At 50.9% G+C, this 27573-nt stretch overlaps 1 protein-coding gene across 2 annotated transcripts in view; it reads left to right on the top strand.

Annotated features, from left to right (window-relative positions):
- Nucleotides 1–27573, top strand: part of FSTL4 (follistatin like 4) — a 447609-nt gene that overhangs the window by 307772 nt on the left and 112264 nt on the right. For both annotated transcript variants that reach the window (XM_025292703.3, XM_006065073.4), the window contains exon 6: nt 2255–2378. In XM_025292703.3, coding sequence (XP_025148488.2) covers nt 2255–2378 — 124 coding nt within the window. The remainder of the gene's footprint in view (nt 1–2254; nt 2379–27573) is intronic.

The following is a 27573-nucleotide window of genomic DNA, read 5'->3' on the forward strand; positions in this document are numbered from 1 at the left end:
AGTAGCTACGAACACAGACTTCACAGTCAAACTGCCTGAATTCAGGTCCAACTCCAGCATTTACGGGGACCTAGCGGGTCTAGGCAGACAACTGCCTGGCTCTGTGCCCCTTTTCTTGTCTCTGACTGTCACAGGGTCGTCAGGAGGCTTAGATGAGCAAAGAGGTGTGCAGTTCTCAGCCTGGTGCCCAGCAGGCGGTACGCTCTCGGTAGGCGACAGCCGCTAGCATCCGTTTGTCACCATCACCTCTATTGTTGTTATTTCCTCCTTAAACCTTTCAGCCGCCTTTTGCTGTGTGGTAGGTGCTGCTGTTATCCCCACTTACCAGGTATTTTTAGATGAGGAAGCGGAGGCGCCAAGAAATCAAATGGTTTGCCTGCGGCGCACTCATTGCCTAGGATGTGGTGAGCTGAGATGCAGCCAGCGTGCCAGGTGTGCATGGACCAGCTCTCCTCACACTCCACGGGGCTCCCTGGGAGGACAGCTCCCAGCACCAGCTCCACCTGATCCTCTCGAGGTCTGTGGGGACAGCAAGTGCCCAAAAACTCTGAGTAGAGCAGTTATCCAGACATTTCCCCATGCAGGGCCCCCTTCTCAAGTCCACCCAGTTCAGAGCTGGCTTCCAGGGAGTGGGTGGGGAACCACGGATCCTAAGGCACTTGCAGACCCTGCTCTGCTCACTTACACCTGGCATCACGGGCAAGTCCATCCATGGCCCACACTCCGGGAAGCCTCCCAGACACACACCAGCCTTCATGTCACTATTTCATCAACCTTCAGCCCCCAGCTATGGCTAAGACCCCATGGGCCAGGACCAGAGACCCACCAATGACCCACGCTGCTCCGGGATGAGCCCAGGTCCTGCTGGTCATGGTTACCTGAGAGAAGAGTCATCTAGCAGTTCGATTCCCCACAGTACAGGCTGTATGGGGAGCCCAGAGGGTAGGCATCAGGCATCTGTGGGATCTCGGTGCCCCAGGCCCATGTGGATCCAGGTAGTTGCCAGGTAAACAGAACATTCCTGGGAGCATGGCTCTAACCTGGCAGAGACATGCCCTGAGGCACCTGCAGCCATTAACAAGTGTGGTAATTGGACTATGATTTCCTCTTTAAAATTTAATGTGTTTAAAGTCCATTTCATAAATCTGCCAAGTAGGGCCCAGCTAAAGTGGGCCTTTCCTTGACACTGAATCAGAGGCATTGGGGAAAACTTGTAGGTCCTATGAAAAGTTAATCAATTTCCAGCACAGAAATAGACAAAGGGAAATTTCCATCTTTGGAAGATTGATTTCGGGCGTTATGGTTGATCTCCCTTTTATCGAACACTCTTATTTGCTGGGTGAAGGGTCATTTTTTTTAACATTATCACATTAAATTGCCTTTAATATACCAGGCCCAGCTGAGACTGTTAAATAAAGAGAGAATGCCTCTGTTCCCCTCTTCCCCCCAAAATAAAATCATTTTCTTTCTTCTGAGATTTCCTTCTGAGCATTTTCTTTGCAAGACTCTAGTTTCAGACCCACACGCAAATGGTCCTACTAGGGAGGCCCCCCACCCTGCAGCCCAGACCACATCCAGGGAGGAGTTCACAAGGGCCCACCCATGGTCCCCTCAACAGAATCCCAAGGGTAGTGTTTTGTGTTCCTGGCAGGACAAGGCGGGCAGAGCAGGGGCTCAGGCCTAGGTCAATAGAACAGCAGCTTCCTCTCCCCGGGAGTAGTACTGTGGCTAGGATGTGCTGACCTGAGATTGGTGGGGGTTGGAGGGGGTGGGGAGAGGTACACTGATGGAGCAGTGACCTTCCAGCTCTACACAGTTGGGAGCCACTGAGTATGGCACCGTTAATTGGGCTTATTTGATCAGGCCCCTGTCTCTTCCCTGTTTCCCCATCTATAACACAAAGGGGTAGACCAGATGACCACATGGATCTTTCTCACTTCAGATATGTGGGGTTTGTTTGCCCTGGCAGGGAAAAGACAGACCTGAAAGCTAATACTGACTCAGCCCAATCACCGTGTGACCTTGAGAAAGTCCCTTTCCCCTCTGAGCCTCAGTTTTCTCATCTCTAAAAGGAGAAGGTCAGACAAGACAACACCAAAGAGATTTGGATGCTCCCCATGGCCTACGTCGCTGGAGTCCATAGGCACACACAGACACATCTGCCCAAACGGTGACTGCAGCCCCACTTGGCCTGACAGTGCCCACAGCTCTGAACTCACTCCTGACTCGAGCCTTCTCCCTTTCTCACCCACAGCACATGCTGAAGGAGCAGGACCTGGAAGAGGACTTCCTGGGCTGCTCGCCGGGTGACCTCCTCCGATTTGATGACTACAACAAAGACGGCCTCCTGACCCTTCATGAGTTCTACACAGCCTTCCGTAAGTCAGGCCCCCGCCGGGGCTCACAGTCAGCAAAAAGACATTTCCTCACCAGAATGGTGTCAGGGTCTGGAGTCTGTCTTTGGTTGTTTTCCAAGGTTGGCTGTTTTTATAGGTGAAAGTAGTTGAATTTGTTTTGCAACAAGCCTGAGATTTAAGGAAAGAGTAAGGGGCGGGCAGAGATGGGGGATGGGATACTTGCTCTGTTCCTTTTGGATGAAGGTTATTCTCGCTGTTGATATCATTTGAGGAACCCAGGACTGTGTTTAAGCATGATTAAGAAGGCACTGCCTCACATGGCTAGGGGATTCTGTGACTGCACTTGGACAGAGCAGATGTTAGGGTTCTCCCAAGGAAGTGGCCCAGCCCCATCAGAGAACTCTGCCTGGGGCCAGATCCTGCAGGAGGGTGCTGGAGGCTTGGCCAGGTAGACAAAGGAGTAGTCATAATGCAGGATAATGAAGAATGAGGGTCCAGGTTGATGAGAGGTGGTGGAGTGGTGGGAAAGAAGAGAAATGGGGCTACTCTGCCTGAAAAAGGAGGAGGTGCTCAGAATGGACCCTCTGTGGGGCCACTGGTGCATATGGTGAGCAGGCACAGTGTCTGAGGGACCCAGGTCTTCTCCCTGAGGTGCTCTTCCAAGAGATGACCTCATGTCAACCATAGCTAGAGCTGGGACAGGGCTTCCAAGAGATGTGAGATGCAAGAAGCTCCAGACACGTCCAGACAAGTTCACTAGGAGATGGACAGCAGTGTGGGACCCTAACTCGAGACAAGAGGGGACATTCTTGGCCCCAAAGAAGTGAAGCTCCTTTTTGTCAGACAGCATGCGGAGCAGGCTGTGCTTAAAGCAGGTAACGTGTGTACCCTGTATGAAGCACCTTTGAACATGACCTGCAAGCTCGCAGCTCCTGTGGGCCCTGCAATTGAGGAAGCAGGGGTGAGACCCCCAGGGTCCCTGAGTACTCTGAGCCACAGGTCCTGGCATCCTGGGTCCCATTCTCTACCTGGAGGTATGTTTTCCAGGAAGGTGTTTCTGCTTCATATCAGCATCTCTGTGTGCTGTTGTTACTTCGTTCACCAGGCCTGAGGGGGCATCCTCATGATTTGTTGACAAGAAAGGCTCTTGTGGCAGAAGAGGTACCCATGTGACCTGAAAGGAGAGAAACGAGCGTGATTCTTCCCGGTGGGAAGTGTCCATGAGCTTGTTGCAGGCTGCGCCTTTCCAGTCCACGGCGTCCCTGTTACCAAGGACCAAAGTCCAACCCCCAGTTCCCAGGCTCTGCTTGATACATGATGACTGTGTTGCTCCCCAGCCTCCTCCTTCATGCCCACAGTTTAAACTCTACAAGTGGTGGTTCATAATAAGGTGTGAATGGCTGGTAGATTCAATCTGCCTGGGAGGTGTTTGCTTTGTGGATTGAGGAGCTTATTCCATGAAATGAATCTCTAAATTTTAGAATGTATGACAGTATCAGCAACTCTGGAGACCTAGCTCATGCAATGATTGTTATATTTTCAGGACTTTTGCAAAGGCAAACAGCTACATAGATGGGAGATTTAAATCAGCCCTAGTAGGACTGTTTACAATACAGAAGTCGACATATACAACACAAATGCTACACACGGGGTGGGGGCTCTTTTTCCCTCTGGAAAGCCCATTGTGAGGCACTGACCTGCACACGCTGGACAAGACCCTCCCTCCCCACCTGTCCTCACCACCTCCCGGAATCTCCTCTCCATCCACCTTCTTCAAACAGAGCCCCCTTGATGATGCTAATCCCACGGGAAGTGAACAAGAAAGGAGTAGATGTCAGGCCAACGACAGGATGAGCAGGTGGAGCTTCCCTCCTCATCAGATTGAATAGCAGCACGCTTTCCAGGGTCAGTTCTGAGACATTCCCAGCATGCTTTGTGCACTCAGCACTCCCCCTCCCCCCATCTATAGAAGGAACTATAAAGAAAAAGATCACTGCGTTTTCAAAGCTGGGGGCCAAGGCTGGACTTCAAGGATTTGGGGATACACCAGAGCCACACACGAGTGTCCCACAATGGCATCACTAGGCAGAAAATGACACTGCTTGGGTACCGTCCTGGTACCAGTTGTCACAGAAGCATCTGATCTATGTTCCCTTCCTGGGAACTGGTCTGCGACCAAGAAGGGGCTATTGGCTCTCCTTTCAAGGAAATGGCAGCATCCCTGTTGGCCCTGATGAAAGAGAGGCCGCCCTGGCCTCCCTAGTGAAGGTTGTTAAGAGCAGGAGCTGCCCGTAGAAAAGGAGGAACGTCCTCACTTCACTTCTGGTCGTATATCCCATGTAGAGCAATGTGCTGTCTGTTTCCCTTGTTTCTGGATTATTATTTGAAAAGCCTTATAATCATCATTATATTAGATTCTGCTGTCGCCTTGGACTTGTTTTGAACTGGGCAGCCAAACCATTCATCACAGCCCAACCCAAACAATAGACATGCAATAAAACGTAAACTCAGCCATTAAGGAAGCCACAAAATGAGTTAACCCTGCTTTCAAAGCCCAGCACAGTCACTCAGAGCACTCAGAGACTCAGAGTCACTCAGGATCAGTGGTCTTTCAAAGTCACAGGAACTCTAAACTCCTCTCGCTCTGGGAATGAATTTATGGTCCAGTGGATATTAAATAGGAAATTGAAATGAGACACACAGGTACAACTGATTACCCAGAAATCAGTGGGCATTAAAGACATCTCTCTAAAACGCAAAAAGGAATATCTCAGACATTTCAGCAACAATATTTTGGATTTGATTTTCAAAACTGAAGCTAACTGGCTGGCAAAGGTTGAGACTTTAAAGTTGCATTTTCTAGTCTCTGTTTTGCCAGGATCCTTGGGTTTCAGGCAGGCTATGTAGGGTTACTAGCACAGATTCAACCACTTTATTAAAGGATGGGATTTGGGGGGCTTTTCCCTGGTGAAGTGAGTCATATTAATATTTACAAGGGTTTTTTTGCGGGGGGGAACAGTGTGCAGTCTCCTAAGTCATATTTTCTCATGCAGCTGACATAGCCTAGGCTGCGCTGGTGTTTGCCACTGTCTGCAGCTGGCTGAGGGCAATGCCAGCAATCCCAGAGCTGGTAGCTGCCATGCTCAGTTGAGTGGCTCGTGGGGGGGCTGCACCTTCCTCCTGGCTCTGCAGAACAGGTGACCCCCACCTACCTGAGTAGGGCAGAGGACAGGTCCCTTAGCCATGGAAGCCACAAAAGCTGCCAATCACTCATCTCTGTACAAGGATGGCAGTGAAATGTGAGGCTGACCTCCCTCTCTGCCTCTATTTGTCACCTAAGCATTCTCCTCAGGTTGCTTTTGGTTTTCCAAATCATAGACTGACCTTGGAACTAACGGTCCAGTGCCCTCTCAGCATGTCCCCCAAGCCTTCCTCCTCACTCCTCCTCCTGCCCCCCAACCCCCAACAAGCCACAGAACCTCCCACCCCTGATGTGAGGCAGAGACCCAGGCGCCAGGGTTACTGGTGAGCGAGATGCGTGCCCGCCTGTCTGTTCATCTCAATGAATTAAAAAGTTGCTTGCTTAAAAATCTTTTCAATAATGCATGTTTTTGCACTTTTCTGAATGCTTGGGTTGGGATTGTGGGAAAAAAACATATTGCTTAAATGAGGATTTTTCTCTCACTTTAAATTCATTACAAGTTCCTTCTGCTTTTTTAGAAAGATACTTGTCCTTTTAATTAATCCTATGAGAGCAATGTGCTGCATGTAAAGGACAGGCTCACCATAGGATCAAGGTCTTCCTGCATTACCGTCCGAGGGTCACAGATGCACAGTGTACAGGAGGAGGACCTGAGTCAGGGGGACCAACTGTGTGGGAGGCAGATGCCCTCCCTTAGCGCCAGGCCAGCAGAAAGGAAAACAGTGATTTAATCTGATTATTGTGGTACTTCTGTATCCAGGGCAACTCTGTAAACCAGAGGAGGTGGTCACTGGGCAAATTCACAGCTGTTTTTTCTGCCATTGTTGCTGCATTATGAAAGGGTACTGTGGGTTCATCTGGCACGTGGTTATCCTCTGGAACAAATAATGCCCGCACAGGGCAGATGCCTTGCCAGACCCATTATCATAGCCCTCACCACCACCCCACGAGAGTAAAACAACAGCAACTATCCCTCCCCCAAATCTATCCAGCCCCTTATCCATGTAGGGTGAGTTCAGACAGGAAGTTCAGCCAGTAAAATCCCACTTTATACTCCTCCATTCCTTTCCTCCGTTTGGGATATTGAATAGCAAAATTTCAGATGGCATCAGTTCAGTTAGTTCAGTTACTCAGTTATCTCCAACTTTTTGCCACCCCATGGACTACAGCATGCCAGACTTCCCTGTCCATCACCAACTCCCGGAGCTTGCTCAAATTCATGTCCATCAAGTCAGTGATGTCATCCAACCATCTCATCCTCTGTTGTCCCCATCTCCTCCTGCCTTCAATCTTTCCCAGCATCAGGGTCTTTTCCAATGAGTCAGTTCTTCACTAGCCAAAATATTAGAGTTTCAGCTTCAGCATCAGTCCTTCCAGTGAATATTCAGGACTGGTTTCCTTTAGGATGGACTGGTTTGATCTCCTTACAGATGGCACAGAGTCCATCAAAAGTTCTCTCTGAATCTATTTGGCTCTTGAGTTTGGAGAGCAAGAGTTACCTGTGTACAGTTACCTGTGTCAGTGTTGGCAGAGGCTACAACCATTGGTGGGGTGACTCCCCTAATCCCAAAGGGAGGAACTGGTTGCCTCATGCAGGACTTGCAAATCAAGTGGTAAAAACACTGATTCCCTGACCTTGGTCCCTCATTTGCTCAAGGGCATAAAAGAGCTAAACTGGAGCTGCCACTGGAAACTGGTCTCAGAAAGTGCTGTCAGTCTCAGCACTCCCTGCCAAGGGCTTTCTCCTTCCTCCAGCAGGGAGAGGGCCTCCAACAAGGCTTCTGTGTGAGTTTGCTATATGCCCCTGAAGCCAAAGTCAACGGGCCAGCCATCTGGGTGCTTTTTTGCTTATTAATAGTGCTTTAGTTAGTAATGGGCTCTTACCACTCAAGTCATATAAAAACGATTGTTGTTGTTCAGTCAGTAAGTTGTGACTCTTTGCGACCGCATGGACTGCAGCACGCCAGGCTTCTCTGTCCTCCACTATCTCCCAGAGTTTGCTCAGATTCATGTCCACTGAGTTGGGGATGATATCTAACCATCTCATCCTCTGCCTCCCATTTTCCCTTGGACAGGTCTTCACCAGAGGTTAAGCTGAGCTTCAAGTTCCTTACCTGTAAAATGGGTATAATAACCACCACATAAGGTGGTTGTTCAGTCACTAAGCCATGTCCAACTCTTTGCAACCCCAGGCACTATAGCATGCCGGGCTCCTCTGTCCTCCACTATCTCCTCGAGTTTCTCAAATTCATGTCCACTGAGTGATGCTATCCAACTATCTGATCCTCTGTTGCCCCCTTCTCCTCCTGCCTTCGATCTGTCCCAGCATCAGAGTCTTTTCCAATGAGTCAGCTCTTCACATCAGGTGGCCAAAATATTGGAGCTTCAGCATCAGTCCTTCCAATGAATATTCAGGACTGGTTTCCTTTAAGATTGACTGGTTGGATCTCCTTGCAGTCCAAGGGACTCTCAAGAGTCTTCTCCAGCATCATAGTTCAAAGGCATCAAATCCCACATAGGGTTGTTCAACACTAAGTGAGATAATTCGTGTAAGGTGTTTAGAATGATACCCTGTATATGGTAAATGCTCAGTAGTCATCAGCCAAGTAGGTCAGTGATGGAGGTGGTGATGGTGACGATAAAGATTTCTGTGTGTTCCCAGCCCCTGTCACTCTGTGCTCTGTCATCGTCATCTGGCCCATAATAGTCCATAAGCTCCATGAGGCTGGAGGCTGTTTTGCTCACCATGGGCTCACGCCGAGCGTGGGGTCTGACGTCCCGAAAGCCCTTGGTAAATCTTTGCTCAGTGAGAGGGATGAAGTATATGAAGAAATAAATACACTTGGCAAGCAGAGGGTCTTGGAAGTTTCAAATCGAGACCACCTCTTTCCCATCTCCAGTGATTTGCTGCTAACAGCTGAATCTAGAGCCCAGCACTTGCTAACATTGTCAGGAGCTGAGATTTCAAGCACTTTCCATTTTTAAAGATCCCAGCTGGAAGCTGTCAATGGCCTTAGTGCAGAGCAATTGAACAGTAGAAAATGAACTAATTACAGGTTGTTATTGAAAATCTATTATATACAAATTGCAAAGAAAACTCATTAAAATGCGATGCTTTGGTGATTTAAAAAAAACAAAACGAAAAAAATGTCCTCTTGGAGGGAGAAGCAGGGGCAGGGTGGCTGGATACCTTGTTTGTCCCTGTTCCGGGGTAAGGACTCCCAGCAGGACTGCAGCCAGGCTCTGGGTCTTATGCTCACATATCACCCAGCCAGCCTGATGTACAAACCGTAGAGAGGCTTACGTTTTGTACAGAACAGACAGCTCTCTGAATGTTAGTAAATACATAGAAATGGCTGCAGATGAAACAAAGCATTTCATTACAAAGATATAAAATGAGAACCATTTAAATGTCAGCTCTTTACCAGGATAGCACCTTAGTGTCCTTGTAAATCTTGTGTTTTTGCAAAGCTTTTGTGAGGACTCCAAAGGCCCTAAATGTGCAATTAAGCACTGAAGTTCATGTTACTGATTTCCAAACTTGCTCCCTGGGATTGGGATGCTAGGAAGGTTTGGGATGTGAATGGCTGAGCTGCCCAGAGCCCAGCTCTGCAAGGGACCCCTCAGATGCTGAGACTGCCTCCCAGACTCCAGGCAAGATCCCAGAAAGTAAGGCAAGGTGCCCCCCACCCCAGCTCGCTGCCTCCTCATCCCACCAGCAGCACCTGAGTCTAGGCCTGGGGGTGGCCTCTGTGGCTCCTGAGACCCCCAGTGCTCTGAGGCATGGAGAGACCCACCAGGTATGTGTCTGAGAGCTCTCCCAGGGCTGTACGTGCCCAGGAAGTACTTGGAGCATAAATCTCTATCCTCTGCCTCATGGTCTTTCCTTCCTCTCCAGCCACATTAATTCAGGCTCTGTGACAGTGTCCCATAAGACCCCCCACCTCCACCACCACTCTGCTTGCCCAGCTTACGGTCTGCACAGGAATGAGATGCTGGGGAGTGGAGGTGCTAGGGCTCTGCTCACATGGGCACAGCGACCACCTGGGTGGGCAGCATGGGGGCCACTCTTGAGGCAGGAGCAGGGGGGCACTCACATCCCAGCACCAGGATGGTCCCTGGGAAGGTGGTGGCTGGAGAGCCAGGCCCTGGGCACAGACGGGACCTGGACAGGCAGAGAGAGAAGGGAAGGGCAGGGGATGCCCAAGCTGCTGCTGCTGCCTGAAGCAGGCACTCCGGTGGCACACTAGGGGCTAGTTGGAGACCCTAGACCACCGGCCGTGACCCATCCAGGCGTCCTCTGCATCAGCCATACCTGCTGGCTCACCGGTCCTCATTTTATCATGAATGTTACTCTCCAGCCACTCTCCAGCCTGAGGGCTGGGGAGGATGGTGAGTGACTAAAGCATGGACAGAGGCCACATGACCAAGAGCACCTGAATGCAGGAAGCAGCAGAACAGGCGAGGCAATAACAAAGCCAGGAGGCAAAGAGGGCAAAGTAGGGGCTGCCTCTGAGAGCAGGCAAGGTTGTTATCGTCTGAGGCATCTTGTTCCAGCTGGAGTACAAACGGTCAGGAGAGAGAGATAAACCCAGAGCTTTCCATGAGACAGAAACTGGTATATGGCAGGTGCTTGATAAACACTTGAGGGAAGGATGAAAGACCATGATGGAGTTTTCTAAACAGTAGTGAAGAGAGATGGTTCAAGGCGGTTGTAGTGGTTCTCGGGGAGAATGCAAGTCAGGGGGGTTCCTGGTGGTGGAGGTAACCCTACTGCCCATGTGGCACTGAGTGGGGTCAGCTGCCCACTATTGTTCTTCAGGTGTGTTGTGTTATCTGTATCACTGGGTTGGCAGAGAGGTGCCCTCTGCCAAGACAGCCCTCACCCCTGCTCTACTTTATTCACCCCTTTCCTGGTGGGACTGGTATTTCCCTCAAAGCTGGCCTTCTGTGGGAGACTGCAAATCTACCCTTGTGTGTGTGTGTGTGTGTGTGTTAGTCGCTCAGTCATGTCAGACTCCTTTTGACCCCATGGACTGTAGCCTGCCAGGCTCCTCTGTTCATGGATTCTCCAGGCCAGAATACCACAGTGGGTAGCCATTCCCTTCTGCAGAGGATCTTACCGACCCAGAGATCAAACCCAGGTCTCCTGCACTGCAGGCGGATTCTTTACCATCTGAGCCACCAGTGGTGGAGGTAGCGGTAGTTGCTCGGTCGTGTCCGAGTCTTTGTGACTCTATGGACTGAAGCCCATCAGTCTTCTCTGTCCATGGAATTTTCCATGCAAGGATACTGGAGTAGTTTGCCGTTTCCTTCTCCAGGGGATCTTCCTGACCCAGGGATTGAACGTGGGTCTCCTGCACTGCAGCAGGTTCTTCACTGACTGAGCCACCAGGGAAGGATGCAAATTTATCTTTGCTGCAAAGTCACTTCAGTCGTGTCCAACTCTGTGCGACCCCAGAGACGGCAGCCCACCAGGCTCCCCCGTCCCTGGGATTCTCCAGGCAAGAACACTGGAGTGGGTTGCCATTTCCTTCTCCAATGCATGAAAGTCAAAAGTGAAAGTGAAGTCGCTCAGTCGTGTCCGACTCCTAGCGACCCCATGGACTGCAGCCCACCAGGCTCCTCCGTCCATGGAATTTTCCAGGCAAGAGTACTGGAGTGGGGTGCCATTGCCTTCTCCGAAATCTATCTTTAGATCCCCTTATATCTACAGCATCTGACAAGTCCTTACCAGATGCCTCCTGGAGGCTCCAGGCACTGTAAGGAGGCCCCAGGCCAAGGAGTGGGTTGGAATTAAAGTGCCCTTTGCAGCAAAGTGGGGACTTGGGAGGCATCCCTCCCCACTGACAGAGAATATATTCCCATTCTGGTGGAAGGCGAGCTGCTCCCAGCCACGTGCTCCAAGCGTCAAGTTCCTGTTTCAGCTCACACAGAATCTGATGGGGTTCTGGGGGCCTCAGACCTTTGCCTCTACTTCTGGACTCTGCTGTTGTTTTTGGACCCAGGGATCCAGGCAGGGACTGGGACAAGCAACACGCATAAGCAGTTTGTTGGACTGCGAGCAGTCTCAGCAGAGCTCCAGGCAGACCAGTCTCCTCTGTGCAGACCTTCTAGTATCTCCCGACGCTCCTCCTGCCTGTGGACACTCGGGGGGCGGGGAGCTGAGGACTGCTGATCAGTTGGCCTTCTGTTGCTCTCCACGTATGGGGCTGCTTGGCAGTGACTTTCCATTTCAGGCTTCAGCCAGGATTCCCAGTCCCCCACTATGGTCCCACTCTGGGACCCTCCACAGTGTGGTCTGCCCAGGGGAGGTAGAGGGAGGCTGTGCGAGACCCCCCATCCCAGGCAGCTGCAAGCTGAGCCCTGAGGAGCCGTTCTGCTCCAGATGGCACCGGCGTTTGTCTTCAGGTGTTTCAGGCACAATAACTGTTTGTACACTTGTCAGGATTGCAAATCGAATCCAAGTGGGAATGGAAATGGGGCCCAAAGGACTCGGCCCTCCACAGGTAGTAGGAGGGGCGGTGAGGTGGGCAGATGGCCCCCTGAGTGCCTTCTCTGGTTCACTCATCTTCCTGAACACTCTCAAGCCTCTCCAGACATAGCCCCACTGGTGAGGCAGACAGGGCTTCAGAGCTGTGTGCCAGATGCTGCGCCTGCCCCTGGCAAGGCTTCCTCCCAGCCCCATGTTCTGAGAATAAGGAAAACTGAGGCCAGGAGGCTGGGGGCCTGCCTGGGGCCCACAGCTGCTAACACAGACCCCAACACAAAGGCAGGTGTGTGTGGGTCACACCTGAACACTGAGTCACCGGCTACATGCCCTACCCTAGACAAGACCTTTTAGAGTCTCCAGTTTTTCCCCCAGAGTCCAACGTCCAGAAAGTTCCCCACGATCTGTGACTCTGGGACGGGGCAGAGGGAGGGATCTGTGAGGCCGCATCCTCTCTGAGGGCCTTTCACCACATGCTGGTGCAGACCAGGGCAACGTGGGCTCTTTCCAGATCCTGAAGTCTGTGGGCCGCAGGTGCTTTCAGACACTTTACCGGGTCCCCTTCCCATGGCACCATGGAGAGAGCCCCTTAGGGCCAGTGGGCTTCAGCCCCACAGGGGAGGGTGGGGCCCCCCTAGAGAGCAGGCCTGTCACTCAGAACAGGTATCCCCATGCTCCCAGGACCCCATGGAGAGATGCCTCCCTTCCAGACCCAAACCCATTAAGCAGCGATTCCCTTCTCAGCTCCCACAAGTGAAAGCACATCGAGCGCCTCCTCTTCTTGGGCTTGTCCAGCCCTATTGGTTCAGTTCAGTTCAGTCACTCAGTCATGTCTGACTCTGCGACCCCATGAACCAGAGCACACCAGGACTCCCTGTCCATCACCAACACCTGGAGTTTACCCAAACTCATGTCCATTGAGTCAGTGATGCCATCCAACCATCTCATCCTCTGTTGTTCCCTTCTCATCCTTCCCTCAATCTTTCCCAGCATCAGGGTCTTTTCCAATGAGTCAGCTCTTCAAATGAGGTGGCCAAAGTATTGGAGTTTCAGCTTCAACATCAGTCCTTCCAATGAACACCCAGGACTGATCTCCTTTAGAATGGACTGGTTGGATTTCCTGGCAGTCCAAGGGACTCTCAAGAGTCTTCTCCAACACCACAGTTCAAAAGCATCAATTCTTTGGCACTCAGCTTTCTTCACAGTCCAACTCTCACAACCATACATGACCACAGGAAAAACCATAGCCTTGACTAGATGGACCTTTGTGGACAAAGTAATGTCTCTGCTTTTTAGTATTCTGTCTAGGTTGGTCATAACTTTCCTTCCAAGGAGTAAGCGTCTTTTAATTTCATGGCTTCAGTCACCATCTGCAGTGATTTTGGAACCCAGAAAAATAAAGTCTGACACTTTCCACTGTTTCCCCATCTATTTGCCATGAAGTAATGGGACTGGATGCCATGATCTTAAACATCTTTTCTGAATGTTGAGCTTTAAGCCAACTTTTTCACTCTCCTCTTTCACCCTCATCAAGAGGCTCTTTAGTTCTTCTTCACTTTCTGCCATAAGGGTGGTATCATCTGCATATCTGAGGTTATTGATATTTCTCCCAGCAATCTTGATTCCAGCTTGTGCTTCATCCAGCCCAGGATTTCTCATGATGTACTCTGCATAGAAGTTAAATAAGCAGGGTGACAATATACAGCCTTGATGTACTCCTTTTCCTATTTGGAACCAGTCTGTTGTTCCATGTCCAGTTCTAACTATTGCTTCCTGACCTGCATACAGGTTTCTCAAGAGGCAGGTCAGGTGGTCTGGTATTCCCATCTCTTTCAGAACTTTCCACAATTTATTGTGATCCACACAGTCTAAGGCTTTGGCATAGTCAGTAAAGCAGAATTAGACGTTTTTCTGGAACTCTCTTGCTTTTTTGATGATCCAGAGGATGTTGGCAATTTGATCTCTGATTCCTCTCCCTTTTCTAAAACCAGCTTGGACATCTGGAAGTTCATGGTTCACGTATTGCTGAAGCCTGGCTTGGAGAATTTTGAGCATTACTTTACTAGCATGTGAGATGAGTGCAATTGTGCGGTAGTTTGAACATTCTTTGGCATTGCCTTTCTTTGGGATTGGAATGAAAACTGACCTTTTCCAGTCCTGTGACCACTGCTGAGTTTTCCAAATTTGCTGGCATATTGAGTGCAGCACTTTCACAGCATCATCTTTCAGGATTTGAAATAGCTCAACTGGAATTCCATCACCTCCACTAGCTTTGTTCATAGTGATGCTTCCTAAGGCTCACTTGACTTCACATTCCAGGATGTCTGGCTCTAGGTGAGTGATCACACCATCATGATTATCTTGGTCATGAAGATCTTTGTATAGTTCTTCTGTGTATTCTTGCCACCTCTTCTTAATATCTTCTGCTTCTGTTAGGTCCATATTATTTCTGTCCTTTATTGAGCCCATCTGTGCATGAAATGTTCCCTTGCTATCTCTATTGGTAGCCCTATTGATCCCAGGCTTCAAATCCCATCTCTCTGCAGCAGTGCTTAGAAAGGTGCTGCTGCTATCAGCAAGATGGCCGGGAACAGCACTGCCATTCAGGACCACCCTCACCCCCTGGGGTTCCCCTGCTGATGCCTGGGTGTGAGGTGACAGCTGAAGAGAGCGTGCAGGCTGAGCGCTGTCCAGGCAGCAGCTGCATTGGCCCATGTGTGGGGCCACCAGCACCCAGCGCACAGGGCACGGTGGGGCGTCTAAGGGTCAGTGGAAGCCACCCATGGCTGGCTCAGACAGATCAACAGTGGGTTGGGAGTTGGGCCAAAAAGGACTAGAGGTCAAATAAGAGCATCGACAAAGCTCTTGAGGCTCCCCATGGCCCAGCCAGCCCTGACACCTGGGCGTGCTGAGTGGACAAGTGGACTCAGTGGCACTCAGGCTGTCTCTCTTTCTGTGGAGACGGTGGTCCTGGGGTAGGTGTGAGCTGAGGGCAGAACTGGGGGTCCTGCTTTGTCCTGACCACACCTGCAGGATTGCAGCCCTGCCCCCACTGGTGACCCTGGTGACCCGAGGGTTGGGTCATGTACAGAATTACCATCCTGTGGACTGGTGGGCAGTCGATGAAACACTTTCTGATGCAACTCAGGGCTTCAGGCTTCGGAAGAAACGGGACATTGGAAGGTTCACAGGCGGGAGGGTGGAGCGGTGCGGGTGTGAAGCCAGCAGGGTGGGGGCGGTCTAGACAGTGAGCAGCAGGGGCCACAGCTGCAGGGAGCCTCAGAGGCAACCTGGCCTGTCTCACCTGAGACACGTGTCCGTGGATTCTCAGGCTGTGCCCCACACAGTCATGTGAGTTTTCCCTGTGGCCACCCTCCCCAGCCCCACCGTCACAGAGCACCTTGCCCCCCCTTCCCTTGCTTCCAGCCAGGGACCCACACACCCTGTCTCAGACAGGAGGGCAGGTGGTGGGAGGCTTTCTAAGGGCTGCCAGTGAAGCTTCTAAGAGAGCAGCAGCTTCTGCCGTATGGAGAGGCAGTCAGTAGCTGCCTCTAATTGAAGAGGCTTGCCAATGCGCTTCCACTTGGAATGTTTTCCTTGAATTCTCTAAATTAACAATGAAAGCATGGGCTGAGCAGGGCTCTTGGTCCCCCAGAGTCAGGCCTCCATCACTCAGAGGCTGATTGTTCACTTTGGAACAATTCATGCCCAGATTCCAGCCACCTCCGTGCCTCCCACCACTACCTGGTTAGAGTCTGAAAGCAGCTCTTGTGAAGGGAAGGTGGAGACGAAGGAGGGAAAACTCCAAGCAGTTAGATGGGCTGTTGATTAGTGTCTCCAGGCAGCTGTGGTTGGAGAGGCGGGCAAACCTGGGGTTAAATGGACACAGGAGGAGGGATTGGGGTTATCTGTTCATGTGGGCCCCACCTGAGCCTCCACACTTGTGTGAGCCTCTCCCTTTGAGGTCAGGAGAGGTCAATGATCTTGCTTAGAGAGAAGGGCACACTCAGCCCAAGCCCATGATCCGTGGCCACCAGACTGCAGGCCACAGCTCCTCTGTGGGCAGTCCCGGCTGGGCAGCTGGGTAGACAGAATTTTCACAAGCCCAGACTCTGGGCAGCTCGACTTTAAAAGGCTTGTGTTGGACTAGACTGTCTGCACTAAGCCTGCTCCTTTAAAGAAGAGCCACTCAGAAGGCTGAGGCCCTGCAGGCTCTGCCAAGATGTCCGTGGAGCAGGAGATGACCCTCATCACAGGACAGCGTGTGGTCCTTACAACAGCACAGCCATGGCATCTCCCTGAGTGTACAGGGATGGCCTCCCGACCCCAGTGCCCATTTCTAATCCTTGAACCGGGATACTCTGGTGCTTCCAGGATGAGTGGCCTGACCAGCAGCTGTCCCTGTGGTCCTTGCAGAGGACAGTAAGCGTCCAGAGTAAACTGAGACACACCTGGCAGGTGACAGATGGCTCAGCAGTGTGGCTCGGTTTACTGGAGGAAGCTTTGTGTGTGACAGCCGTGGTCTCTGAAGTCACAAAGCCATCAGGTTAGGAACTACCATGGCGCATGCTAGGTGCTCAGTAAGCATTGGCTCTTAATCCTGTTAGGTTAACACAAGTTTAGGGAAACACCTCCAAGTGGAACAACAGGTGAATATTTATTTGCTCGCCGGCTTCCACTCATGCTTGGCAGGTGGCTGGCGGGGCCGTGGGGACACAGCGGTGACTGCAGCAGGCCTGGCTGTGTCACCCCGTCCTCAGGTTGCTGCTGAGGGAGTGGTTTGGGCCCACGTGAGGAAGCCCTCCCATCATGGGGTGTCTGCTGGGGTGGGGGCTGATCCACAACCCAACACTTGGTGCAGACGCCCCAGGGTGCTGGCACAGAGCAGCTGCAGGGCCCGGCATGTGTCACAGAGCTTGTTTCTGAAGCCGTATAATCAGTCTCAGAAAATAATAACAGGATTAAGAGCCAGTGCTTATTGAGCACCTAGCATGTTCCATGGTACAGCTCTAAGGGAATCCACTAATCCTGGCAGCAAGCTGCGAGGGAGGAACCATTATTAGCCCCTTTCTGTAGAAAAAGCCCAGAAGCATCGCGCACTGGAGCAACTTGCTGCATCTCAGAGCTGGGATTGAGGGTCAGGACTTGAACCCAGGAGTCTGGCCTCAGAGTCCGAGCTCGGCTGCACTGCCACTCAAGGAATTCCAGATGCTGTGACGCCCAGAGTGTTTTAGCGGGGTCCCTGTGGTACCTCACATTTGTCAGGCATTGGCCTCGTGGGTACCATGGATTAGGGGGGTGGGGTGTATGCAGAGAAGTGGACGTGGCTCGCCCAAGCCCATGCACTCCCACCCCGCAGTGTCCTGGCCCACACAGGACGCTCCACCAGAAGTCCCCTTCTTCTATAGTCTGCCCGACCCAGAGGTCTGTGAAGGACCACGGTGGGGCTACAGGGCCCTCCCCCCAGTTGGCCAGGACCCCTCTGGCAAGCTCTTCCTGAGGCTCCTGTGTCCAGCCTGGGGCTTCTGTGGCTGTGAGTGACAGGGAGCTGGGCCAGTCAGGCACACAGTAGGCACACAGGGGAGGTGGGCAGCAGAGGCTGTGGCATGTGTTACCAGTGGTCACATTTGTTGGGTGTTAACCAGTTTTGTATTATCTTACCTAGTGACAGCAATCTTGATGAAAAAGATATCATTTATGCCCATTTTAGAGTTGAGGAAATCAAGGCTCTGCAAGATTAAGGAACTTACCCATGGTCCCCCAGCTGGGAACCCAGAAGGCACGGCAACTGCAGCTCCCCCGCCCCGCCAACACTTCTGTGATGAGCCCACCTGTGACCACGTTTAAGCCTCGGCTTGAGGACAGGTGGGAGTTTCCTCTCCATGCCTGGCACCCCGGGACTCCCCACACTCCATCCTTGTGCCTGATTCAATCATGAACTGAGTCTTCTTTCTTTAATCAGGGTACTGATTCCTCCTCTCTCTGGCAGGGATGTTGAACAAATCAATTAGTATATGCTTGCAAAATGCTCTGCAATCTCACACATGAGTCAGGACACATTAGTGCAAGACAGTTTCGAGTGATATCCTTTGCCATGAAAAATGGTCCTCTTGGCTCCTGTGCTGCTGTTGCTGCTAAGTCACTTCAGTCGTGTCCTACTCTGTGCGACCCCATAGACAGAAACCCACCAGGCTCCCCTGTCCCTGGGATTCTCCAGGCAAGAACACTGGAGTGGCTTGCCATTTCCTTCTCCAATGCATGAAAGTGAAAAGTGAAAGGAAAGTCGCTCAGTTGTGTCTGATTCTTAGCGACCCCATGGACTGCAGCCCACCAGGCTCCTCCATCCATGGGATTTTTCAGGCAAGAGTACTGGAGCGGGGTGCCATTGGCTCCTGTAGAGAGCCTCTTTTCAAGACATTTTGCATCAAAGTTGCAATTACTGATTCTAGAGGGCCTCCTGATGCAGTGGAGATAGGCCAGGGCGTCCTACCCATGTGGCCTCACAGGTGCCCTTGCAGAACCCCCAACCCCTCGAGGTTGGTCTGCAGGTGAAAAGCACTTAACCTCAGAAGCAGGGTGCGATCAATCACACAACAAACACCTCCTGGCAGCGCTGTCCTAGGTTGTGGTATTCACCAGGTTTCAAAACAGAGCAGACAGAGTCTCAGTCTCATGGAACTTGCATCCCAGTGAGGAGACAGAGATAAACAATACCAGAAATATAGACTAGAAGAAGAGATGTGATTTTGAGATCAACACAGAGGACCAGGGAGGACAGGGCGGGGGCAGGCAGCGGCAGGTGGGCAGCAGAAGTTAAACTCCGTAGTCCAGAGAAGGCCTCGCTAAGCAGGGGCTGTGTGAGCCGGGTGTTGGAGGGATGGGCACTTAGCCACAAGGTCACCCGAGAAGACATCCCAGGCCCTTGGGTGAGCATAGGTCTGGTGGCTGGAGCAGTGTGGGGTGGAGGGCGTGAGGTCAGAGGCCCTGCAGGGCCCTGGATGCTAGTGTGAGGGCTTGTTTTTACATTGGATGAAACATCAAGTCTTTGGAGGGTTTCAAGTTGAGGAGTGACATAATCTGGCTTTGTATTCTAAAGGAATCACTCTAGCTGCTGTTGTAAGAATAGGCTGTTGCAGGCCAAGGGTGAAAGCAAGCAGCCAAGACAGGAGGCTGTTACAATAATCTGGGGGAGAGATAATGGTGGTGAAGGCCAACGTGACAGGTGGTGAAAAGTGGTCAGTTATGGATGTGTTTTGAAGGATAACACCAAGGAAATTTGCTGATGGACTGGGTGTGGTTACGAGAGAAGAGGTGAGTCCAGAGTGACTCGGAGGTTTTGGCATGAGGACCAGAAGGATGGAGTTGCCATTTCCTGTGATGAAGGAGACTGTGGTGGAGTAGGTTTGGGAGGGACGATCGCTGTTACATTGGGGGCATATGGAGTTTGAGGTGCCTACCAGACATCCAAGTGGCAATGCTAACAGGCAGCTGGGCATACAAGACTGAGTTAGGGAAAGGTCCAGCCCCGAGATGGAACATGCCAGTCCTTAGCTTACTGGTAGTGTTTGAAGCACGGAGGCTGGATGAGATCACTGAGTGGTGAGTGTCGATGGAGAAGAGCATCCAAGACTGAGTCTTCAGTGTGAAGAGGTCAGGAGATGGGGGTGGGGGAGCTGGCAAAAGAGTTAGAGGAGAAAGCCAGAGATATGGGAGGGAAACCAGACAAGCACAATGTCCTGGAAGCCAACAGAAGCATATGCCAGAAGTGGTGAGTGGTGCGGATGCAACTGGGAGATTCAGATGACAGAGAAGAGAGCACTGGGCCCTGAGTTCTGGGGTCTTTAGTGACCTGGAGGAGCAGCTTTCACTAGATGGCAGGGCCAGAGGGCAAAAGTGAGTGGGAAGAGAGGAACTGGAGACACAAGGTATAAAGAGCTCGTCCGAGGAGTTTTGTTGTGAGGAACAGAGAAACTTCTCTGAGCAGGGGAGGGCAGGTAGAGTCTAGTGCTGGGGTGATGGGGCTGTCCTAGGGCGAGGCTGGTAGAGCCGTACCAACAGGAGAGGAGCCTGCTGGGTGAGTGCAGGTGCAGGTAGGTGGAAGGATGTGGCAATAACCCGTGTAGACATCTATTTTCTCTGTGAGTCAGGAAGCAAGGTCACGGCTGAGAGTGAGGATAGAAGAGATGTGGAGGCTTGAGAGAGAAAGTCTGGAACAATCTGTTAGGAAAATGGGAGGGTGGGCAGTTGGACAGAAGGTGGGGTGGTCACCAGGCAGCATGAAGGGCTCACATCACATGACACACAGAGTCATGAACCCAAAGGGACCCGGGTCAGCAGGGTGGTGAGCTGTCTGCAGCCATTTTCAGCTACTCAGATGTAAGCACACAGCACACAGTTGAGTTCAGTTGCTCAGGCATGTCTGACTCTTTGCGACCCCATGAACCATAGCACGCAGGCCTCCCTGTCCATCACCAACTCCCAGAGTTCACTCAAACTCATGTCCATCAAGTCAGTGATGCCATCTAACCATCTCATCCTCTGTTGTCCCCTTCTCTTCCTGCCCTCAATCTTTCCCAGCATCAGGGTCTTTTCAAATGAGTCAGCTCTTTGCATCAGTGGCCAAAGTATTGGAGTTTCAGCTTCAACATCAGTACTTCCAATGAACACCCGGGACTGATCTCCTTTAGAATGGACTGGTTGGATCTCCTTGCAGTCCAAGGGACTCTCAAGCATCTTCTCTAACACTACAGTTCAAAAGCATCAATTCTTTGGCGCTCAGCTTTCTTTATAGTCCAACTCTCACATCCATACATGACCACTGGAAAAACCATAGCCTTGACTAGACGGACCTTTGTGGACAAAGTAATGTCTCTGCTTTTTAATATGCTGTCTAGGTTGGTCATAACTTTCCTTCCAAGGAGTAAGCGTCTTTTAATTTTATGGCTGCAATCACCATCTGCAGTGATTTTGCAGCCCAAATCAATAAAGTCAGCCACTGTTTCCACTGTTTCCCCATCTATTTGCCATGAAGTGATGGGACTGGATGCCATGATCTTAGTTTTCTGAATGTTGAGCTTTAAGCCAACTTTTCACTCTCCTCTTTGACTTTCATTAGTTCTTTAGTTCTTCTTCACTTTCTGCCATAAGGGTGGTGTCATCTGTATATCTGAGGTTATTGATATTTCTCCCGGAAATCTTGATTCCAGCTTGTGCTTCCTCCAGCCCAGCATTTCTCATGATGTACTCTGCATAGAAGTTAAATAAGCAGGGTGACAATATACAGCCTTTACGTACTCCTTTCCCTATTTGGAACCAGTCTGTTGTTGCATGTCCAGTTCTAATTGTTGCTTCCTGACCTGCATACAGGTTTCTCAAGAGGCAGGTCAGGTGGTCTGGTATTCCCATCTCTTTCAGAACTTTCCCCAGTTTATTTGATCCACACAGTCAAAGGCTTTGCAATAGTCAATAAAGCAGAAATAGATGTTTTTCTGGAACTCTCTTTTTCGATGATCCAGCAGATGTTGGCAATTTGATATCTGGTACCTCTGCCTTTTCTAAAACCAGTTTGGACATCTGGAAGTTCATGGTTCACATATTGCTGAAGCCTGGCTTGGAGAATTTTGAGCATTACTTTACTAGCATGTGAGATGAGTGCAATTGTGTGGTAGTTTGAACATTCTTTGGCATTGCCTTTCTTTGGGATTGGAATGAAAACTGACCTTTTCCAGTCCTGTGACCACTGCTGAGTTTTCCAAATTTGCTGACATATTGAGTGTAGGACTTTCACAGCATCATCTTTTAGGATTTGGAATAGCTCAACTGGAATTCCATCACCTCCACTAGCTTTGTTTTTAGTGATGCTTCCTATGGCTCACTTGGCTTCACATCCTGGACATTCCAGGATGTCTGGCTCTAGGTGAGTAATCACACCATCGTGATTATCTGGGCCATGAAGATCTTTTTTGTATAGTTCTTCTGTGTATTCTTGCCACCTCTTCTTAATATCTTCTGCTTCTGTTAGTTCCATACCATTTCTGTGCTTTATTGAGCCCATCTGTGCATGAAATGTTCCCTTGGTATCTCTAATTTTCTTGAAGAGATCTCTAGTCTTTCCCATTCTATTGTTTTCCTCTATTTCTTTGCATTTATCGCTGAGGAAGGCTTTCTTATCTCTCCTTGCTATTCTTTGGAACTCTGCATTCAAATGGGTATATCTTTCCTTTTCTCCTTTGCTTTTCGCTTCCCTTCTTTTCACAGCTATTTGTAAGGCATCCTCAGACAGCCATTTTTCTCTTTTGCATTTGTTTTTCTTGGGGAGGGTCTTGATTCCTGTCTCCTGTACAATGTCATGAACCTCCATCCATAGTTCATCAGGCACTCTGTCTATCAGATCTAGTCCCTTAAATCTATTTCTCACTTCCAGTGTATAGTCATAAGGGATTTGATTTAGGTCATACCTGAATGGTCTAGTGGTTTTCTCCACTTTCTTCAATTTCAGTCTGAATTTGGCAGTAAGAGCACACAGACAGGACTAATCAAGGCTGAGGGAGCAGGGAATCGAGGTTGTGTGCAATGCTTGGTTCCAGAGATGCAAATTCCATGGAGCTGAAGCTGGGTGAGAAGGAAGTGACATCATAAGGGGGTTGATGGCAAAGTAGATGGTTGGTCAGTAGATTGTGGGTCCCAGTAGAGTTGAAGACTTTTTGAAATCTGGATACCAGAGAGGATAAACCAGAAGAGATTTGGGAGTGATCAGAGAGGAGGATGCTTGACGATAAGCTTTTTCAGTCTGTTGTTATTTGTCAGGTGGAGGGTTGGTAGGGTAATCTACTTGGATGTTTATATCACCTAGTGGATGTAAAAACAAGAGAAGCATCAGAGAGACTGTGGTCAGTGAAAGGCTACGCGTATCAGAGTGGGATGAGGAGAGAAGCGCCCCAGCCGTAGCCAGTGACTGTGGCAGAGGAGTGGGAGTGGCGCATGGACCTGGGACCAACTCCTGTGAGGTGGACTCTTCTTTTTTATCCCTGTTTTACAGAAGAGAAATTGAGGCCCCAGGTGTCAGTAAGTAATAGTATGGCTAAAACTCACATCAGAGGGTCTGCCCCCAAGGCTGGCTCCCCGCCACCACACAGCACAGCTTCCGACTCTGGGCATGAGGGAGATGTGGTCCCTGCCCCCAAGGAGTTCACCATCCTGTGGGAAATCAGTACACGTGCAGAGACAGGTTTCCCTTGTCTGTGAAATGGGTACCCACAGAATGCCCTGAAAGCTGAGAAGGGTATAACACCTCCAATCAGAGAGATGCCAGAAGTCTTCAGAGAAGGATGGGTTGCATTACATAGGCAAATAGGGAAGGGTAGCCCAGTTAGAGGGAACAGCCCAAGAAAAAGTTGCAGACATGGGAAGGCCCCAGACCATCCTGTGTGGCTGGTGCATCCCTGTGTCACAGGCAAATAAGGTGATGCTGGAGGGAGAGATGAGAACCAGAGCATCAAGGGCTTGTGTTAGGGAGGCTAAATGCAGGCACTGCTGCTGCTGCTGCTAAGTCGCTTCAGTCGTGTCCGACTCTGTGCGACCCCATAGACGGTAGCGCACCAGGCTCCCCTGTCCCTGGGATTCTCCAGGCAAGAACATTGGAGTGGCTTGCCATTTCCTTCTCCAATGCATGAAAGTGAAAAGTGAAAGTGAAGTCACTCAGTTGTGCCTGACTCTTAGCGACCCCATGAAGTGCAGCCTACCAGGCTCCTCCGTCCATGGGATTTTCCAGGCAAGAGTACTGGAGTGGGTTGCCACTGCCTTCTCTGAATGCAGGCACGGATACCCCAAAATCTCAGGGGTTTAACAGTACAGATTTCCTTCTTCCTCATGTAATAGTTCAGTGCTGGGGTTCACTTTGTGGCCACATGATGAAAAAGGGACCCAGGCATCTTCGTTTCTGTGGCTCTATTATACCATCTCACAAAGCCTCAGATTCCTTAACCGGATGCCCTGCACCTGGCCAGTATACGGAGGGATAGAAAGAATAGAAGATCTTGTAGGAGATTTGGGGGAGCCCAGCTAGGACGTGGGTACGTCCCTTCTGACATACTCCATTGACCAGAACTCGGTCATATGGCCATGCCCAACCACAAGGGCAGCTGGGAAATGTAGTCCAACTGTGTCCACAGGAGGGAAAGGAAGCAGGTTGGGTGAACACATAGCAGTCTCTGCCACAGGCCCCCAGATCAGGCTGCAGGGTTTGAGCTATTCAAGGAAATCAGGAAGAGACTTGATCAAGCTTCTCCAGCTTGAGGACTAAGCGGGGGATGCACACAGGGAAGGTGATGGGCTGGTGAAATTGGAAGGTGATGGAGACCTGAACGTGGTGGCAGAAATAGGAGCAGAAAGGGCCGCAGAAAGCGATGGTATTGAGAAGCACTTGTGGCCAGCAGCTGGTGCAGGAGTCTCTTCCCGCAGGGCCAGGATGGCAGCCTCCCTCCCCATCTCCACAGTGGGGGCACCAAAAGGCAGGCTCAGGCCTCGGGAAGATGAAGTGGCTGCAGGTGGCCCGTGACAGTCCTCCTCGAGCCACAGCCTGGCCTCAGAGAGGGGGGGTTAGAAAGGACCTATTTTAATTTTCTTCTTGGGCCTCCACATGACAAAGGAGAAATATCACCCAACATTATTATCTCTCAGAAAATACTCTCTGGAACCATAAAAAGGAAAATACAGTGAAGCCAGACCACGGAGACTGCCCCTTAAATCAGGAGCTTCTAAATTATCATGGTGGCGCTCTCTAATTCCTCTGGATGAAAACATTAAAGATGACAATGTCCCTTTAAATCAAATGCCCTGGGAGTTGCTATAAAGAGTCAGTGGGCTTTTTTTTTTTCCTTGTGAGAATTTTTTTTTTCTCTCTTTTCACCTTGTAATAAAATATAAACCATAACTTGTGGGGGCAGGCTCTACAGAGCAAGCTGTGAACATGGATTTTCTGAAAATGAAGGTGTTTGGTTAATGGGAATCATCTCATCTCAGGAAACGTGAGATTTTCAAATGATGAGTTTGCTACTTAGCTTCACACTCTTGGTTTTTTTGGTTTGTTTTTTTTTTTTTTTCTTTTCGGTTTTTTGTTTTGGTTTGTTTCATTCAAGGGCTGGCCCACAGGTCTAGCTGTGGCACCACTGTGAGGAATCATGAAGACTCACTCTAGGAGGCTGGTGCGGGGGAGGGATGGACCCCTCCTGGAGTGGATCACTGGGCCTGGGCTGTGGGAGGTGGGACAGAGACCCCAAAGCCCATGGTGCAGGGAAGCACAGTCTTGGGAAGGAGCACTTAGAGGAAGGGGGACTGGGGACAGGCCTGGCTGGCTGAGCACTTGGGTTACACAGAGAACCCAGGGGCCAGTGCAGACCCAGGAGGAAGGGATGGAGCCTGCAGGGCATGGCCTCAACTCAACAGACTGAGTAGATGTGTTCCGGGGTCTGGTGTGGAAAGTAGGTACGAGATGGGAAAGAACTGGTGAATTGACCCTGGCAAGGGCCAGCCCCAAGGAAATAGGAACATGAGGTTTGAGCCTGGGCCTGCTACTCCCCTCTTACCCTCCAGCTCCCATTTCTGCAGACCCAGATGGAGACTCTGCTAAAGCAGAGTCAGTCTGTAAAGCTGACTGGACAGTTGTATCCCAGGCAGGAAAGCAGACTCATATTTCACAGACGTTTTCAAGGCTTGGCTCTGATATAGAAGTGTTTACACCCTAATGCCTACAGCCGCCTCTCCTCCCTGAAACAGCCAAGCATCCCACCCACGGGTCATCTGTGCCCACTGACTCTGTGGCCCTACTCCTCACTCTTGTTCTTCTCTCTCCAGCCTGTCTATTTCCCTCTCCACCTCCTCCACACCCTCATACAGATGAGGAAGTTGAGGCCTGCGCAGCCACTGGTGATCTCCATTGGCACATCCAGCAGGGACACGCCTCAGCCTTTAGTGGGTTTCACCTCTACAGGCCCTACTGAGCCCTCCCAAAGATGCCCATTTGCCTTCCACCTCTTCTCCACCTCCTTTGTGAGTGAGCGCCTCTCCTCTGCCAGCCTCTTATAGGTTTCCTATAGAGAGCCAGGTAGTGAATACTCGGACACTGTGACACAAAAGCAACCGTAAGACCAATGAATGTGGCCGCGTTCCAGCAAAACTCTATTTACACAAGCAGGCGGAGGGCCTTCCTGAGACACTTACGGAGGTTTCTCTCCACAGGAGGTTTTTGTCCCACCCACACCTCCAGACACCAAGTTTCCAGCTATAGGTCTTCACCAGCCCCTTACCTCACCCCAGGAACCCTTGGTCATCACCGTGGTGACTGAACTCGCCATCCTCCCTGCAAGCCCAGCTCTCTTCCTGTATCCCCTATCTCACCAGTGTATTCTCACCTCTTCCCTTCAGTGTACTTCACTTTTAATCAGATTGCTACATGCCTCGGGGTGGGTGGTTGGGCCTTGGAGAAGCTGCAGGAGTCAGTGGGAAAAGGCTCTGGGGATGGAGAGGAGCTGGAGAATGAGGGCCCTGTGGGGAGACTGCAGCACCAGAGTGGGAAACTGCAATCAAGGGTTTGCTGGGCCTGGGTTTCTGCCTGCCAACAAGCTAGCTGGCCAACAAGCCAGCATCTTGGCCTTTCAACAGGGCCCCATGGAGTTATGCTGAAGGAAAAGGAGTCTGGGGGTGAATTTACCAGGTGCAGACAAGCGACCACAGGTGAAGGACAGCTAAGATTCAGGGGCCTCAGACATCTATGTGAAGATCCACAGGCCCTGCAGAAAGTATAACTCCATAATGGGCCCCCATTTCCCTTGTGGGACCACCTCCCCGAGGGCTGCTGACATGCCAGGAAGCAGAGCAATAGACCAAGGGGGGAGACTCAGGTTTGGGCTCTCTCCTGCCTCCATAAGGACTTCCCTGGTGGCTCAGATGGTAAAGGATCTGCCTGCAATATGGGAGACCCAGGTTTGATCTCTGTGGGGAAGATCCCCTGGAGAAGGGAATAGCAACCCACTCCAGTATTCTTGCCTGGAGAATCTCTTGCAAAGAGTCGGACATGAATGAGCGAGGGTCACAAAGGGTCATGAGAGGAAGCTGGCAGCCTACCCCAACCTGGTCTTGCTGGGACCCTGCCCTCCAGCTCCGCTGTGGGTGTGCGTCTGGCACTGGCTGGCGTTTAAGTGGTGGGTGCAGGTGCTGAGTGTGCCTGCTGATTGATGCAGCTCTAAACATTCTGTTCATTTAGAGCAGCAAATAGTCTCACTCGCTTGCTTCCCAGCGCGTGTGGAAGTAAAATTCCATCTTACTCATTCACTCTCCTCCCTGCTGTCCCTGACCACCTACGTGATAATTAATCACCGAGCACCCTTTGGGAGGGGAGAGGGCACACCCGCCTGGAGGACACACCTCCCAGTGCTGCTCCTGTGCCACCACGAATAGACTGTGAAGATTTGCTCCAGGGCCTCATGTTTCATCCTGGTCATTCTCTCGGGGAGGGAAGGCCGTCACAC

The sequence above is a fragment of the Bubalus bubalis genome, chromosome 9 (genome assembly GCF_019923935.1).
Source record: "Bubalus bubalis isolate 160015118507 breed Murrah chromosome 9, NDDB_SH_1, whole genome shotgun sequence".
Taxonomy (NCBI): domain Eukaryota; kingdom Metazoa; phylum Chordata; class Mammalia; order Artiodactyla; family Bovidae; genus Bubalus; species Bubalus bubalis.